Source organism: Anser cygnoides, chromosome 6 (assembly GCF_040182565.1).
Source record: "Anser cygnoides isolate HZ-2024a breed goose chromosome 6, Taihu_goose_T2T_genome, whole genome shotgun sequence".
NCBI lineage: Eukaryota > Metazoa > Chordata > Aves > Anseriformes > Anatidae > Anser > Anser cygnoides.
In genome coordinates this window covers 22,887,009-22,905,263 of record NC_089878.1, presented here as the reverse complement: position 1 = coordinate 22,905,263, position 18,255 = coordinate 22,887,009, and the positions used below count along the sequence as shown (strand labels likewise).

The following is an 18,255-nucleotide window of genomic DNA, read 5'->3' as shown; positions in this document are numbered from 1 at the left end:
TCCCAGTGGAGTCAGTATTAGGAAGAGGATGGTTAAGCCCTGCCTTTGTACGTGATCTTTGTGCAAATAAAATATATATATTAAAATACATTGCAATATCTTTTGTGAAGATTTCCTCATCAGCTGTATGTGTAGGTGACTAAAATATAATAGAAATTATTTTAAGTTAAATATTCAATTACCTTAAACAAAAGCCCCAAACTAAATCACTAAAAAACCTTTGTAAGCAAGTAATAGCATTGCTAAGGAATTTCATCCTTTAAAGAATTAATTCCACTATTTTTTTTAATCCACTTCTAACTTACTGATTCCCTGCATGTATTACTTCTTTTGTTGTTAGCTGGTATTCAGTATATATGAAAAATGCCACTCTTCTATTTATTTTTTTCTCTCTCCTTCATTTCCATTGGATGGCTTCCTGACTGAGCAAAGAAAACAGAACAAATGACAGATGTTTCCTGAGTGCTGCGTGGTGGGCGAAATGTGCCTCTTTTTTATTTAGTTAGTATATATGTGCTTTGTTGTGGCATAGATCAAAATCACTGATTAATTTTCCAGCATTGAATGAGGTATTTTCGCTGTTCTGCAGTGTCTCAAAGGCAACATTAAAATGTTACGTGGTATTGTTACATAGATAAATAATTAATCCTCTGCAAATTAATACTAAAATCCATTTTAAGCTGACAACACAAGTACCAAAGGTTACTTAAAGTGAAAGCTGAGTACTTGGTTTTGATTAATTGAAATGAGTAAGAGGAAAGGATCTGGTGTCTTCCATTCTATAAGAGAGTATTAACATATTAATAAGGCAAATTATTAAATGGATTCTAAAAACTTTTCTGTGAGGATAATAACAATTAATCATAGCAGGCTTTCATGTTGAGAATATTTTTTTGTTGTTGTTGTTTTATTAAGGTGCGAAAAGCTGGGTCACAGGAAAATTAAAGACCACTTTCCTACAGTATGTAATTTAAAATTCCATGGAGATAATAAGTAAATCTGATCATTATTTAAGGAAGTAAAGGACTGATAAGTTACTGGAAGTAACATCAGTGTGTTTTTACAGCTGTAGCAGAGTTGTGCCAATTCAACGTGATTCCTTTGATTTCTGGGTATAGAGGCAGAACTTCGCATCTGCTGAAAACTGTAATGAGAAAGTTTGTCACACAGTGCATGTCGCTGTGCAGAATTTGTGGAAGACAGGGATGATAACATGGAGAGAGTACTGCCTTTTTTTTTCTTTTTAATAGCAAGTTGAAGACAGATAAGCTGAGGTTTCTGCCAGGTTAGTGTTTTTTTTTCCCTCCAGTTATTTTCTGCACTATTTGTTCATGTCCGAAAAGGGAGAGAATTTAATTGTTCTGTGCTATACAGCTGGTATCAGACCACATAGGTGAGGACAGACAATGTTACAACATTTGTTAGTCTCCTCTCCCCCAAAATACCAAGCTATCCAGTTCTCTTATTTCTAACCCCTCATCACCTAAAGTTAGACATTTTTAAGATATCCTCTCATGTATAGGTAACATCATTATTGTCAATAACTATTGCAAGAGCAAGGTAAGAAGGATTCCTTCCTTCACTATTTAAAATTTGTGCATACACATGCATGCCCCCATTCATACATAAACCATTAAGCTGGAAGAATTTGCTCATGTCTTTTTGGGTAAAAGAGGAAAACCTAGTTCAGGGTTACTTTTCCAAGTATGCTCCAGGACATTTTTGTTTCACTAGCTTACGTTGGTTCTTTTTGTAGTTCAGGTTTATTTTTTTTTTAAACAAACAAAACTCTGTTGTTAAGCACTACAGATTTCAGAATAAACACTGTACCAAAATGCAGAGATCATGGGGCAGAAAGGAAGAACTATTGAATTTGTGCTGTTTCTGCTAGCTTTTGGCAATGGTGAACAAGCAGACAGGCTGTGTTTAAATACATGCTGATTCGCTCCCTGTTGCATGCTGTCTCAGCTGGAGAGGTCTGAGGGCCCTTTTGGCACATACTGGTTAAATCCATAGTGTATGTTGGCAGGAGTATCCTGAGATGTACAAGATTTCCTACCATCTTGTGCAGCTCCTCAGCAGGCAGTGTACAAGATGTTCACAAAAGAAGGGTGTGGAAGATGAGTACTGAAATAGTATGAGGATGGATTGCAGCATGTCTACTAATGTCACTACCTGGTCTAATACGCAAAATTTAAGTTAAAGAACATTCATTTTTCAGCACTTTGTAAGTTGTTTGCATTTACAGTCTCCACTACAGAGCTGGACCCTACTGCTATTCCTGTTGCTGGGAGCAGCTTAATGCAAAGGCGCTGTGCCAAAAACATGCTGAAAACACGGCTGGTGGTCTCAGAATCTCATTCCAGTTAGGAAATACTAGTGAGGGGCTAAGCAAACCAAACGCTCTGTCCTTTTGCAAACAGATACAATAATGATGTGTTGCTAGCATGCTGTCTCATACAGCGAACAGTCCAGTTCTTCCATCACTTCCACTCTTCTTTAAAAGGCTGTGTACCTGTAAAAGTCAGTTGTCAGGTGGCAGTGTCTTGCTCACATCTCAATTTTATGGACAGTTGACATCTCCTGGCCAGAGCTCTGCCACACACTGTCCTTCTGCAGCACATTCTAAAAAGTAATAAGCCTTTTCTTGGTTCACATACAAGCTTAAAAGTTTATTCTGGGATACAGATGCTTCAGTAATGGAGGCCAAATACGTTGCACTGTTTCTGTTCTTCAAACAGAAGCAAGAGAACATCTTCTGCAGTAGTGTTCAATGAAGAGATTTTAATTATTAGTGAAATTTCATCATCAAAGCTTAAAACCTTGCAGAAGATAATTGGTCAGCACCAGGTTGTTGGTGGTTTACCTGAAAACTTTGGTGATGACTTCATGACAGGCCCAGCTAAAAGTGTCCTAGATGACTTAGATGATGGTTAGGTATTATGGGCGTGAGTTTGTGACCCATCTTCAGCATGACTTGCTCCTTGATCTCCTGTTTGCCTATAGGAAACAGTACCATTTATGCATCATTCACTCATGTGGAAGCAGTTTTTGATGCAGCAGATTTAAAAAAACTATTATGAATGAAACACAGTCTCAAACTGTGCCCCTTCTGTAGGCAAATCTAATCTGGACAGGAATGTCTTTTCTGTTGTTGAGTGCCTCTGAATCCACTTCTGCCAGGTTGCACCCCGGAGCCCTGACTGCAAAGTTCCTGGATGTCTGCTTGAATTATCACTGCCTCTTACCCCCTCTCTCTTTGCTCTTCAGGCACCATGCCTAGGAGAAGGCATTCCAGAAGACCTAGGAGAACCAGCCTAGAATTTTATTGTTTGCTGAATTGTGTGTGTTCCACGTAACTGTTGAAATCAGACATCAGAAAACTGCTTTAATACTGTTATATACGGACATTTTATATTTGGAGGTGGAGAAAGGGGATATGTGCACACTTGGTGTATGTAGGACCTTATGGCATGCTCTTGGAGACCTTATGGCATGCTAAGTGTGACAGATTTACCACTCACTATCGCATCCATACTGCGTGCAGGGAGAGGAAGTGAGCATATGCCAGCATCCCTATGGCATTCTAAATTCATTGCTGGTGGAGCTAGTGGCGCATACAGTGGAGCGTACAACAATGTGTAGGCAGTCTAGAAGATTCGTGGATTAGTACTCAAGTGTGAAATCAGGAGTGCTCTAAAGCGATGGTATAGAAACCCTGCAAAGAGCAGACTTGGCAGGATTTGGCTTGCAATGCCGGAACAAATTCCCTAGGTTGAAATACACAGCCTTATTCCTATGGCATTTACCTAGTGCTATGGGTTTAGCTAGACTGAAGCAAGAAAGTAAAGGATTTTCGTAGTTTATGACTGTGTAACTTAACCACTGCTATACGCGCGAATTTATGAGTAAGATTATACTAATGGTATTCCCTGTTGCCTATGCAGTAATCCCTAAGTGGAATCGTCTTGCTGTGTGTTTTTAGTTTTTACAGACTGTACTAGTGAAATTATCAGAGCCTACCTACCTCTGACAACTGGTGCTTGTGATTAGAGCTGCCAAATACACCAAAACATGTATTGCAAACATTAATTTGAATTCTGAACAGCTGTTTGATTCATGTTCTTGTACCTCTGTTGTTCACTGTTTGCAAGCATTCATGTAAATGGATTTGTGTGTGCATTAATGCAGTCCTTTACATGAATAGTCATTTTCACAAGCAAATGGTATTATTTGTGTGAGCGATGTTGTCACTATAGATGCTTTCAGTTATGACTCCTTTTTTTTTCCCTTTTCAAACTGTCAATTACACAAAGAGCAAAATAGTAAAGCATGATATGTGTAGCTAAGCAAACACCTTGATTGTTTCATGACCATCTCTGTTACTGATGTTTTTAAGCAGGTAAGAAAAATTTCTTGAAAATATATCAAGTTTTGTTTGCGAGCTAAGAAATAGATGTATATTCAGCAAGAATGTTAATCACAACAAATAACCCAAACATCTCTGCTTGTGAGCATCAATATTCATGATTTAACTGTGAAATTATTTGCCAAGTCTCCCTAGCATGTTACAGTACATGCTGACTGGCCAGTGGGTGGGAGTTGTTTGTGATGAGTACTTGCAGTAATGTTTTGTGTGTAACATCTGTTTTCTGCATCCTCCTGTTCTGTTTGCAGTCATTTACACAGAAGTGGTTTTTGTTTGGAAGAGAATCTGTATTGCTACTTTAGAGTTTATCTTATGTTTTTCCATACTTTGAGTTGATACAGTTGAGATGAGGCAAAAGACTGTATGACTCATACGTCAGGTCTTTGATGGCTGCCTTTTATTTTCATTTTCAGGTAAGAATTAGGTAGATTTTATTATGGTATGTGATCATCTCTCAAGAAGGAATTAGTGCAAAATAAGATTTCATAAGTGAACGAAAGAAGCAATTAATTGGACTTTATTTTAGCCTAAATGCCTTTGTGTTCTTGGATTTGTATCTTGTTTTTCCTGAGCTTTAGTCAATAACTGTTTCCTGTAGCGAGCAGGAAAATATATAATCTGAGGCAGGGACCTATTTTATTATTGCATATCTGTTCTATTTTATGTTGTGGCTACTGCATATGGTACATACTTGATGTTTATGACTTTGCAGGTATGCTCTGTACTTGTTCTATTTCCCATAAGACGATACATGAGCTGTATATATATCTAGTGCTGAATTTTGAAACACAGTCATTTATTTATAGAGTATGAATAGGATGAGCATGTCTTGGTCTCGTCATTAACTGAAGATTTTGTGAATTCCCTATTTCTATATTGCAGCTTGTTGTCTGTTTTCTTAGCATCTTTTAGCACATTTCAAAGTGATAGCAGAAGTGCAAGTTATGAGAAATGCTTCAACCTCTCCCTGTGCTGCCTATCCCACAAGGTACAGGTGCTTTTTGTTTTGTGGATTATTTTTTGTTTTACTTTTTTTTTTTTTTTTTTTCTGTCTATGGGTGGCAGTGAAAGACTGAGGGTGGCAGCATGTCTTACATGGGAACATCACAGCAAGAAGTGTCTCCTAGGACCACAGGTAATGCTGCAGTGTCACCCCTCCCTTCCACTCACCAGTAATTCTAATATAGCTCTTCTGGGGCTCTTCACTGGTGTTTGGAGATTCCTGCTATCTGCAGGACTGCTGTAATGATTGTTACCATGGTTTTCTAAAATTTCCAGCCTTTTGAGGCACAAGAAGTCAATCTAGCCAGGCTTTTGCATTATTTCACTCAATAGGTTACCAGTAGCATTGTGACTGCTTTAGATGCCCCTAAACCCGCATGGGGTTTTTCTCTTCCAGCAATAGCGCGCTGCCTCTGAGCCTGCGGGTGCGGGGTGTCTGCCAGTTGTCTGGCACCGTGCAAGGCAGAGCCTGTTGCCATGGTGCCTTGAGGCCTCGCTTTTCCGGGCAGCTACCTGCAGCTGGGAGCTGGTCAATCTGCCCCTACATGCCTGTAGCTTCTTCAGAGAGGAGGAAAAGGAGGAAGGATGGATGCGGGGGAGTGAGGGAAACAGATTCTCCTTCCAGCAGGCACGCATCCTGGGCTTCTGCTGAGGCAAGTTGCCATTTCCTCTCAGAACCCTTGTCTGCGTCAGGCATTTGGTGCCTGACCTGCAGCTCATGACAAGGCACGTGTGGCTGATTTTCCTTGTTCTGATATACTGTTACCTCAGTTTGAGCTGTGCTTTGCCTCGGTGTAGTTTAGTGCCCCATTAGCGTGGTGAGGAGTGTGGCAGAGGATGATGCAGCACTTCACTGCGTGAGGAGTTTGCGTTGTGAAGCATACATCAACGCACAGGAAAGCTTCCACGGCCTGCATCTTACTTGGTTGTGTGAGACAGCAGGATGCTGGTCCAAGTCCGTCTGAGCTTTTACACAGCAATTTAATGATTATCCACAAAGGTCTGTTTTTAATTGAACTCTGCAAGCCAGCTTTCTTCCTTTTTCACCTAAACCTGCAGTTTGCTGTGGCAGATCTCTGACTAGCTGGTTCTTGTCTCAGCATTTGCCTCTGAAGGCTGGAACTCACTGGTATCTTACTGGGAGTTCGAGCATAGTGACTTACTACTTTTTTAATTTTGTGTTTACTTTATTCTGGACATCTGTTTTTCTCAGTCACATGACATTGGTTGGTTCCTGTAGAGTCACGTACATTTGTGTACTGAATTTGATGCAGAAATGCACACCTTTGCTTATTTTTCTTCAGAATATGCATACTGCTGTAGTACTTCTGTGTGTAAGAGATTATTCCTGTTCCGTCTAATGTACTGTCTTGGATATTTGGCTTTATTTTGCTTTTGCCATGTGACTGCAGTAGCTTCAGTTTGACTCCCAAAAATTTGAAACTACTGATTCAGTTGTAACTGCAATGCAGAAAAAGACTGACAATTCAGAGTTCCCTGTCCTGGTTCCCTGATTCTGGACTAGTGGAACCTTTATAGATACCACAAACTTTGTGGCTTCATTGCTGCCAGAAGTTGGACTGCTGCTTTTTCCTGTTTTCCACTGCAATGTATCATGTGATCAACAGTGCGAAGTGACACTTGGATAAATAGTACCGGGTTGTATGTTGCCATGCTTATGGATCCTGGAGATGCGGATGTGTCATGCAGGTACTGCATGATGTCTGTGTAAATGAGGCATGGGTTAAATGTATCCGATCGAACATGCCTCGCTCCTGCGCAGATGTGCCTCTTTCTGAAGAATATTGCTTCTGGAATGGCAGCTGTTTATACAGATGTGATTTTGAGGGTATCTCCTGCTGGTACGTAGTCTGTACAAACAGGTTTAGATGCCCTGTAATCTATCTGTGTGATATCCAAGCTCTTGAGTTGTGTAAATATCTTTCCCCTATCTAGCATTTTCCTGCAGAGACATGAATCAACAGATCCTAGAAAAGTGACAACACCTAAATTTTAGCGCGACTGCTTTGTCAAGCAACCTTCTTGATAAGATAATCTCCCCGCAAGAGAAATTCAGAACAAAAATTGGGCAGCAGTGATAACTATACATACATTTTTAAACGGATAGTTATGCCTTCTTTAAGTGTCATGGTGATACTCATCTTCTGCAGTGTTCCCATACCTTCTGGCTTATCTGTATCAGCTAGCTGGGTGTAAAACTACTCTGTCCATCCGTTCAGGGATCCTGGGAATCATTTCTTACGGTTTGTTCTAGAAATCCTAATACAGTGGCTTTACTGCTGCCAGGTCATGGCACGTGATGCAAATGTAGGCTATGCTGAACGCAAGGAAATGTAAAAACCCTTTGGTGTGAAAAATATTTGCTGCTACTAGCTGTAAACAGTTATGGTGACTGAGACTGTCACCATCTGCGACAGCTTTACTGAGGGGCAAGATGTATGTTAGTCATCTAGGCACTGTGTAGTATACTTGCAGAAGACAATGTCTGGCAAAAGGGCTTTTGTCTGGAAATCGTCTCAGGCTATGAAATTAGCTCTTTCTGATGGTCTGCACGCTAGTGATGATTACAGCTATTAGGTTTGCCTTACAGTGCAGTAATGACAGAGGTTCTTTGGGCTTTAAGGCTCTGTAGCCACAATTTCAATGTGCTTAGACGTGGATTTGACCTAGGTTTTGCTTGCACAGTAAACCCTGTCAGCCCTTTTCTCACTCTTCTGTCTCTTCACTGAGATGTTTGAGTGTAAGCATTTTCTTTCTCACACTCCAGCTGCTTCTTTACCCTATTCTGCAGTCAAGCTGTAATCCTTTGGTTTTGATATTGCAGGCAGTTGCCATGGAAATAATTGTGATTTCACAAATTCAGTGCTGTAAGCACTGCAGGAGGCAGTGGAAAAGGTGGTTGGCAATAGATATAGTGAGGACACAGAGGGCAGTTTGAAGGAGTTGTTTCTGACCCTATCCTTTGGGGTTTTCTGTCCCCTCTCCATTTTTCTAGGTTTCCAGTGTGTTTGGGTTTTGTTCCTTTTTAATTTTTTTCTTTTGAAAGTGTATTTTTTATATTAATGGGTGATTCTTAACAATTTAGGTTTTGTTTTTTTTTCTTTTTTTTCATTATCATTCCAAAATGATACAGAATGCACCTTTCCTTGTCCTCAGGATGAAAAATTAAAATGCTTTTTCTGCAGTATGCGATAACTCCTTTTTGGACAAAAGGTCAAAGGTTGAGATCTAAGCCTGTAGTGTTTGTCATGCATTTAGCCTGAAGAAATCCCTTTCAGGAAAACAGTTTTTTCATAAATAGTAAAACAAGCTGAGAAGATTTAGACAAGCATATGCATTTAAAACTGCCTGAGTGACTGACAGTATTAGAACCTAATGTATTCGTTATTTAATTTTTAGTGTGCTCTGCAGTCAAACAAGTTCGGTGGTGAAGATCATGTTATGCAGCATCTGTTCTGAGCATTATGTCGCATTATCTTAGCATTCCACATCTATATTGAAATTCTTTTCTTTCAATTAGACACATCATAAAGGTAGAACAAAACTTAGTAGAGGAAAACAACTTCATTATGAAATAAATTTTATTGGCAGCTTATAGAAGCTGCAGACAAGTGGCATTCAGAGGAATGGGATTTTTTGCTACTATATGCTTGAGAGCATCAAGCAGCAACCTGGTTTTTTTTACCCCCCCACAGCTATTTACAGCAACTTTCCACTGATTAGTAGTCAGAGTGTAGATGTTGTCTGTAACTTTTAAATTAAGATCTAGGAATTAATTTTCCATCTTCACAAGGATGTAATCAGTAATGATAGTGACAGTAAATTTAAGATTTTTTTTTTTAATTAAAGATATAGAAAAAAATGTTTTAGCCTGTCAGATGCGTTAAGATGATCTAGGAATTGCTTTAAAATTATTTTGATTTTTTTTTACTTGTTATTCCATAAATGGAGATAAGAAGGTCAGCTATTATAAATCAAAGGGAAACAGTGAGGAGTGGTCAACCTGACTCTGGCTATATTTGGACAGTATTATTAGGAAGCAAAGTTCACGAAGATAATTTCAGTCCTTTGATACTTTATCCATATGAATGTAAATAGTCTACGTATGTACCACTACTCATATGTTAATTTCATAAATGCTCTGCAAGAAACTTCTGCATAAATTAAAATTGCAAAATGAGCCAGAACTGTGTCTGCAGGGCTTGGCCTATCAAGATGCTAAGCATCTCATGCTCTGAAATCTAATTGAAAATATGGGCATTTGATAGTGCTGAGCATTTCTTTCTGAACTATATTTGGTAGGCTACACTGATTTTTGCTATGTAATGTTACTCGGTGCCAACTAAGTTTTTAAATGTTATATGAAGGCACATTTCTACTGAACTATATTGGATTATGTGTACTGTATGCTTAGCCAAAGCTTGCTCCAAAATTGAAATATTTATTATTTAATTTTATGCATGAGATTAGTTACAGTACTTTGAATGTGCTGGTAGAAAACAGGTGGCATTTACCTTCTGTCTTAAGAAGAAAAGACTGCCTGTAAGAAAGTCAGAATGTCTTTTGGACTTCTTCCTGCAAAAGTTGTTTAAAAACTCTTGTTAAAGAACCATTTAACTAAAGGTGATAGTATCAGATTTATATATAAACTCCTGCATGTTAAATGAATTTGAAGACTTGGACAGCAGGCAGATGTTTCAATGCTTCATTGCCTCTGTTCCTGCTACAGGTGCATGTGACAGCATTGCAGCAATGAGTGGAATTTTAAAGAGGAAGTTTGAAGAAGTTGATGGCTCCTCACCTTGTTCCTGTGTGTGGGAATCAGATGATGACATTTCTAGCAGTGAAAGTGCTGACAGTGGAAGCAATGTCCATCCATCAGCTTCTAATCATTTTACCCGTAAGTACTAAAGTGGCATGATCCTTTTTTTCTTGTAACAGCTAAGAAAGGTTCATCTTACTCTGAAGAAATACAATGTAGACTACCTGGATTTATTTGAGGTGTGTTTCTTTTCCCCCTGTATTACTGCATTTCAGTGCTGACACTGTGAGGAAATACTTCTTTCTTAAAAACAACTTTTCCTCTAGTCAGTTTTGTGTGTTTGTTTTTTGTAAAAATTAGTAGCTGTCAGAATGAGTTTCAGAGGCAACTTAACTTTTGTACTGTAACAGTTACTCCCTATGACCACTCATCCTGTGTCACCTGATCCAATGCAACCAAAGAGCCCTCAGTCTTTTTCTTCTACTCTATACAGGAGTAAACAGAGAAAGAAATGTGTAATTTTCTTGGAGAAGATATAACATTCATACCTGATGTCTGTATGAGACACTTGAAGAACAGAATGCAGATGGTAGCTAGTAGAGTGGTTTCAAAAAGCCCAGGTTTTCTCTAGGCTTCTCACTGAATTTAGAATGATAGTGAGAAGAATAAAGATCTAAGACATAGGTAGATGTGAGATGTCCACCCCCTCCTCGCCCCCCGCAACTCATTACCCTGCTCTGATTGTCTTTTGAGGCTCTTGCTGGTGGCTCTTGAACTCTTCCAGCCTAGCAATACGGTTTTCAGTCTGGAATTTCTTCCACTTGGCAGTCTGCCAGCGCGTTAGTCTAGCGTGAATAGGCTTCAGGGCATGATGTAGATGCATTTATTTTGCTTAGCTTTCATTTATTTTCCATTGTTGTGTGGTTTTTGTTGTTTTTCATTTTGTTTCATTCTTGACAAAGCCACAACCTATTTGCTCGTGGTTTCTATAGGCAATGGCAGTATTTCTTTAATACAACTCAGTTTGGGTAACTGCTTTGTAATGTTTCTGTTAGGGAAACAAACACACACACACAAAACAAACAAACAAAACCAACAAAACCACCCACAAAAACAATCCCTGACTGCTACAACACACTTATAAATCACAAAATAAACTGATTAAAGTGTTCTTTGTAAAGCAGAAATAAACAACAAGGTTTGAATTTAAGGAGCATGTCTCTCCATAGCTGAATCTTGGACAATATAGTAGAGTTAAAATAGAAGCCACATATCCTTTTTACAGTGGTGTTTGTATTGGGTGGTGGAGAATCAGGCCTGTAGTCCCAGACAATGCGATACTTCCTGTAAATTAGATGAGGTACTTGGGATTACTTTCCTGTTTGTTTCCTCAAAGAAAACCTTGTAAGCCCTATACGATGATATGATATACACTGCTTTATTTTCCCAATTTTCCTAGCAGCCATTGTTTTTGAAAGTATACTTATTTTCTGGGCAGAATGTTTGTATTGGAATGATCACAGCAACAGATTACTACTTACATAAGATTTTTCCTTACAAAAGGATCTGGAGTTGCATATTTTGTATCAGAACATTTCTTTTCAAGCAGGTACTGGTAATAGTGGTTTTCAGATTCCCGTTTTCTATTGTTTTTACTTTCTGTCAGTCACCAGTCTCTGCAAAACCAAGATGTCAAAATTTATTAACAGACTAAGATCTCTAGATGCATATATGTTGAAATAAATAAGATTATGTACAAATAAAAATAGTGTGATAAAGTTGCAGGATTGGATCGTGTAATATTTGAATAAAGGGCAAAACATGAAAACGTGCTTTGCTGCTGTATACAACTATATCCTTGCTAGCATATGTTATATGCACAACAATAGGCTTTTATAATATGTAAAGTATATTAGCTCTAACCTCATGTGAGATCAGTGTCGGATTCTTTCGTCCTCAGCCCACTCTGTGTGGTGGTGTGTTTATTCTGTACACATGTTCCCTGAAGTCTGAGCTCCTACTGTGTGCCCAAAGCCACTGTGCTGTTCAGCAAAATCTCAAAAGATTCATATAAATTCTTCTCACTCTTCTTTATCAGTACATACGCAGATTCATTGCATCTCCAAGGGACTGCTGAGACACAACTGCAATCTAAAAAATCCTCTGTTATGCCATGAGCTCCCGTAATCCCTGTCAGTACATAAAAATTCTTTGTGATAGTCAAATGTAATATTCTAACAGTATTTCATAAGCTGCATATAGATTAAGACTGCTGTTAATAATTAATACTCAACATTTTACATTAATCTTTTTATTTCTTTTCCTGTGGTTGCATATTTTAATCAAAAATAATTGTCGGGCATATCCAAAGCATTTAATGATTGCAGTAACATTTTATTGCTTTTCATGTCCCCAGTGGCATCCTTGGAAGTGAGTGTACCTTCTTCAGTAAATAAAGGTGTATGTCTGTGTACATGTTTGTACAAATTTATAGTATTCAAAAAGCATAACAGTGTATATGTACTATACATGTATGTAAACTACATATATGTATAGTTTGAAAAAGTATGTTTTTGTACTTATATATGTGTAAGAAGCCTGTGCTATGTATGCAGCAAACAAATTAATTCATGACATTCTTGGAAAGGAAAGGTGAATGGTGTTTGTTTCTTAGTCCCTTGAAGAAAGTTTACTCTTTCACTCATTAATTGTTTTTCATTTTACTGGAAGCAGGATTTCATTTTGTTTTAAATCAGAACTTTCTTCTAAACTGATGGGTAGAGAGGTTGACAGGTTGATTTGTGCAGGCCCAAACTTAATCTCAGATGCAGCTGGGAAAGTTGCTCTAATGTCAGTTAACCTTCTGTAGATTGCTGAAGCATGTTGCAGACTACAGACTTTCCACTAAATATAATCCCTAAGCAAGGAGGGTCAGTGAAGATGTGTAAGACGCAAGTCTGGAAAGTGCTCAATGCAGTCATGATAAAACAGAGCTGAACACTTCTTCAATACTTCAGTCTTTCTGCCTGTATGTGTTCATGCACATTCATGCTCAGGGAGCACAGGGAATGCTTTTAGATGCTTTTCCTGTAGTAATATAAAAAAAAATTAAGGTAATTTTAGGAAAGCATAGGGAAAACCAATGCATGTTTGTTTGCTGTCTATTCAAAATATATGCACCTAATTATTTGAAAGAATAAATTAAAGCTACAGAATGAAAATGGTTTAAGGAAACCATGTGAAAAACAAAGAAGAAAATGAAAGCCCCTCAAATTTCTCCATAAAACTCAATGCAAGGCTTTCTAGTTTTTTAAAACATCTGAATACTTCTACATTCACACTGCTGCTTTTCAGATTATTCATGGTTAAACTACTTGATTTGTTCACCTGCACTGGGGATAGCCTAACAATATTTCTATGTATTAGGATTATTTTTTTTTGTGAGGTAGGGCTCTGCTTAAAGGGCAAATGGTTGCAATAAGGCGCTCCAGTCAATTAATAATTACCAAGTGTCACCTTGTTGCAGTAAACTCTTTCGCACTCTTATGTGTGGATTTTGGTCTGTGATGTGGCTCAGGGAGGTGGAGAGCAAATGGCTCTTGTAGCCTTTATTAGTTAAGAGTAGAGTTTTATTTTACTGATTTTTGTGTTGCATGAGAAGAACATAACGGTGTTTTACATGGAGCTGGACCGTCTTCGGTTGGGCTAGAGCCTTGCAGCTTACTTCTTTTTTTGAATAGAGCATGTAAGAGACTGAAGCTAGTGGCAATGTGTGTTTCTAACGTGATGTTTGATTTGCCTCCGTTAACAAAGCTACAAATGGGATCTTTGAAATGTTGAGAATGTTGGCCAAAAGTCCCTCCAGGATATCTCAGACACTGGATCAAAGAAATTCTGTCCCCTTAACCCAGAGGCTTGTACCGATTTTTTTTTGGAACAGTCTTTGTGCATTTGCTACAACCAATGTGTAGAGCAGGAGTAATACTAATGTTTTCCGAACTCTGACCAGATTCTTAAAAACAGTAATCATACCTGTCATTATAAGATTGTGTTAAACTGTGGAACTACTTGACTCCCCAGGTAAATTTACTGAGGCATTTCCAACATGAAAACCTAAGCCAGCAGACACTTTCCATTATCTCGTTGTTATGTCCTGACTGACTTCAGTTTTTACAGTTTCTATGACAACCATGATTTTTGATTGTTAAAGAATAAGAATAAAGAGCTGAAATATTTTTTGGACTGTATAATATTTTTCCATCAACATAGTAGAGTGAACACAGGGATGTTTTTCACTGATCAGTGTTGTAATTGAATCTTTGCCTAAATAGGGATACCTGCTTGTGGCAGACTCCATGTACAGTAATTTCTTAGATAGAACAGTTGAGAAAATAACCCTGTTACAGTTCCTGAATAACTTTCTGGAAAATTAGTGATAATTTATAACTTAAGACATTCTTACTTTTCAAATCACATGGATATTTACATTACCATGTTAACACTAAAAGGAATGTACCTAGGATGTGGCTCAAAGCTACATAGCAGGTTGCTTTCTGAGATTCTTTGGCAATTTTGCAGATCATCAGCAAAATAGTATTAGGGACTGATGATGGAATTTCATCAAGTGGGAGTCAAAAAAAAAAAAAAGGTGGGAGTAGAGAAGAACAAGAAAATGACTTTCTGGACTGTAAGAGAATAAAGAGAGTGGTCATAATCCACAGGTGAACAATTATTAGAAGTACAGAGAGGAGCTAATAGCTTTTGGTGTGGAAAAACAGCTTGTTGATCATATCATATATGAACTAAAAGAGAGGAAGAGGTTCCCTGAGGCAGGAGGAGTTTGACAAGCAACAGGATGTTTTTTATTAAGAGCAAGAAAGCGCCGGTAACAGATTTTCCTTGGCAAATATGTCAGCTTGCAGAAAGGGCCACAGATTGGCTGTCTCATAACTGGGAAAAGAGGGAGGGCTAATGAACAAAATGAGAATAAACCAGTTTTATCAAGATCAAAGGAATTTAATGCTCTAGCAGTTTGTAAATTCTTAGTCAGTAAAAGTGACTCATCCTCTTTCACTACATTACTGTGCAGAACATATTTTAAAAACACATCAGAAAATTACTGGAAAATGTTGATTGGGATTTTGTAGCACTTCCAGTTCTGTTCTGTTTTTGTTAGAGAAAGGCGCCTTGCAGATGTGTAAGCCCTGGTCCACACTCAGGAGTATGTTATGTACTGCCTGGCATTCCTAGTTCAGAATGACAGTAATGTGATATATGAAGCGAGATTTGCTGATCTCTTCTCTGTGAGGTTTGCTAAAAATTAAACTTGATGGTTGGATTTTGTCCTTGATTTATGATGCAGAATAAAAATTATAGTAACAATTAAGTAGTATATTGGATACAATCCAAGGCACTAGTTCTGTACTTTTTATAGTAGTTGCTGTCTTCAGATGCTGTTCTAATCTGCAAAATAACTTCAGTAATTTTACAGATAAATGAAAATCATTTATACACATAGAATGTAAGGTCTGTTTTCTCTCACCTGTGACATGTATATAGAATTTTAAAAAACATGAAATCATAATGACTGTGACTTTCATGATGAAGAGGAATGTACCTAAACCCACAATCTTTAATGTCAGTTCTTCTTTTCAACTGATTTTAAATTTGCATTTGATCTAGTCTTACCCAACATTCTCTTCTGGAGAAACCATGTTGTAGATGTTGTAGATGGGCTTTATTTTAATGCAGTCTTGCTCCATGGTCTTCAACAAATAATACCAGAATTTTACAATGTGTTTCCTAAAGGTGAAAACTTAGGTGTCTTGGGTACTAAAAGTAGCAGTCTTGCTTCTCAGACATGAGGAAACATTATGACATTTTGATGCTAGTGAAAGCTGAGGGTGGTCTGATACTATTACATTAAATTCTGTAGGGAAATCGTTGATGAATCAAATCATAAAAGAAGGAAAATGGATTTTTCTGTTACCAGTTTATAACTTCTAATAGCTTCATTTTTGCCTGAAAATTTTTCTTTATGCTTTCTTTCTCAAGGCTGCTCTGTCCTAACGCTAGCTTTTATTCCTACTGAGAGTCCCAATGGCCCTTCAGCAGCTTCCCTTGGATTTTCTTTATGTGCTCTTACAAAGCAAATGAAGCTTCCGAAAGACTCTTATAATAGCCTCCTTTTTCTTATTTAGTACCATTTTTTCATTTCATGCGTTTAGTACGTATTCTGCATTTTATACTGGTTTACAAGTTTTTAATACCAGTCTTTAAAGATGGTTTGAAACTTAAAGCAAGTTAGATTTAGTGCTTTTAACAAATTACGTTGTTTGTGTAAGGAATACATTATTTAAGACCGGGAAATATGAATAAAGTACTAGGATGCTGAGTACCTCCTGAGACATGTGAGTTAATTCTTTGTTTTCAGTTGGAACTTCCTGCTAGAGGAGAGCTTTATATCTGATCAGATAGATAGTAGGTAAGGTAGAGTGCGATATGTTAGGAAGGTAGTTATGCAACTTGTGCAATGAGAGAAACAAGCAGATCAGTAAGATCTATAAGTGCCTGCCTCACACAAATTTGCGGAAGATTCCTACCTTTCTCCTACACATTTGCTTTGAATAGAGATATTAAAAAATGGAAAATATGCCTACTATTCTTGGTTGTGGTCTATCAGAACTCCAAGAAACTGTTTATGACACAGTTCTTCTTCAGCAGTGCTGTCTTTCAAGGGCACCTCCTGCACGTCAGCGATTTGCACTTCTGGCAATAGCAGCTGAAGAGGCTATCATTTTTGCTTGCTAAACTGCTAAAGTTGACAGGTGCTAAGATGCTATTCTGTTAATCTTAGAAATGCACACAATTCTATTAACTGTAGTATTTAAGTAATTAAGGTCCGAGACTGACAAAATATCAGAAACAGTCTCCTCGATGCCATTCAACGCTACTGATTGTCATTCTTCTGGTCATTGAATATGTAACATTTTTGGTGTTCTAATTGTGTACGTGAATACTGATTCTAGCCCACCACAATGCATTTGTAGCACTAGTAGCATTAAGGCATGTGTGTAGCATCCAGACCCTGAACCTTAAGAGCGTTCATAATACCTTTAACTAATGATAAGTATCTGGTTCAGTCTGAGCTCATAATATAGTGAAATGACTCTGTTCTAAAGGGGGAAACAGCTTGTGGTTGGTCAAGGGCATTGACTTGTCCTGTTACTTCCCAATTCCCTGTCAAAGCCAATTAGTGTCTTTTTGTAATATAGGGTCTTTGTATTTTAATTAATTCATCGTCAACTCTGTATGCCCTGGAGTAATAGTGGTAAGAAAAGGATTTTCACCACCAGTTTGACTTAGTCCTGTACCACTTCCTCCCCAGTGAGGCTTTAACCTTTCTTATCCATGGTTCTTGTTATATCACTGGGTTTTGCTGTGTGGTTGCGTGCAAGGTAATACTCTGCCAAGTCTTTAACTCCCACTTGCAATGTGTACTGAATACACAGTTTCAGAATTTGCTGTGTGCCTATCAAAGACAGCTTAAGCTACTTGTGAGTCCTTTTTGAACTTCCTGTGTTACTGATGTTCAGTGGATTGCTGTATAAATATTTTTCATAAACTTGTGAAGTTGATTGTCTCCAGTTTTGAGAGTCCAGGCTTGATGGAGACAAAGAGTAAGTTTTTAGTACTGAAAGTTTTTGTGCATTTTCCAACAGGTTAGTGAGGGTAGTTTATCTACTGAAGGCTATTAGGTAATGCTTTTGAAAATGTTAAAGCAGGAGTTATATTTGAAAGCAAATTAAGGGCAATTCCAAGCACTTCTTTTAGCTCTTTCTCATTCTAACTAAGGCATAACTGTATTTGTAAACCACCTGCTAGCGATGAAAGCAACCATAGGCAGTGGTCATCTGTAGAGCGGTTCAGCAGCGGTTACTATGGAAACTGTAGGTGACCTACATTCTACCAAAAAAGTGAGAAAGTTTGTGATTTTTTTTTAAATGAAGCACACCTATTGACTGCTGCTGCTTTTCATCTT

The 18,255-nt window shown here is 37.9% G+C and overlaps 1 protein-coding gene across 11 annotated transcripts in view; it reads left to right on the top strand.

Moving 5' to 3' along the window:
* The window catches only part of CSRNP3 (cysteine and serine rich nuclear protein 3), a 104,870-nt gene that overhangs the window by 19,347 nt on the left and 67,268 nt on the right, over nt 1-18,255 (top strand). For 3 of the 11 annotated variants that reach the window (XM_013171384.3, XM_066999743.1, XM_048061454.2), the window contains exons 1-2: nt 5,401-5,417; nt 10,182-10,352. In XM_013171384.3, the coding sequence (XP_013026838.2) occupies nt 10,205-10,352 (148 nt within the window). In that variant the 5' untranslated portion in view covers nt 5,401-5,417; nt 10,182-10,204. Of the gene's footprint in view, nt 1-5,400; nt 5,418-8,909; nt 9,556-10,181; nt 10,353-18,255 lie in introns of those variants that run through there. The other 8 variants (XM_048061455.2, XM_013171388.3, XM_013171390.3 and 5 more) reach the window with 5 other exon arrangements.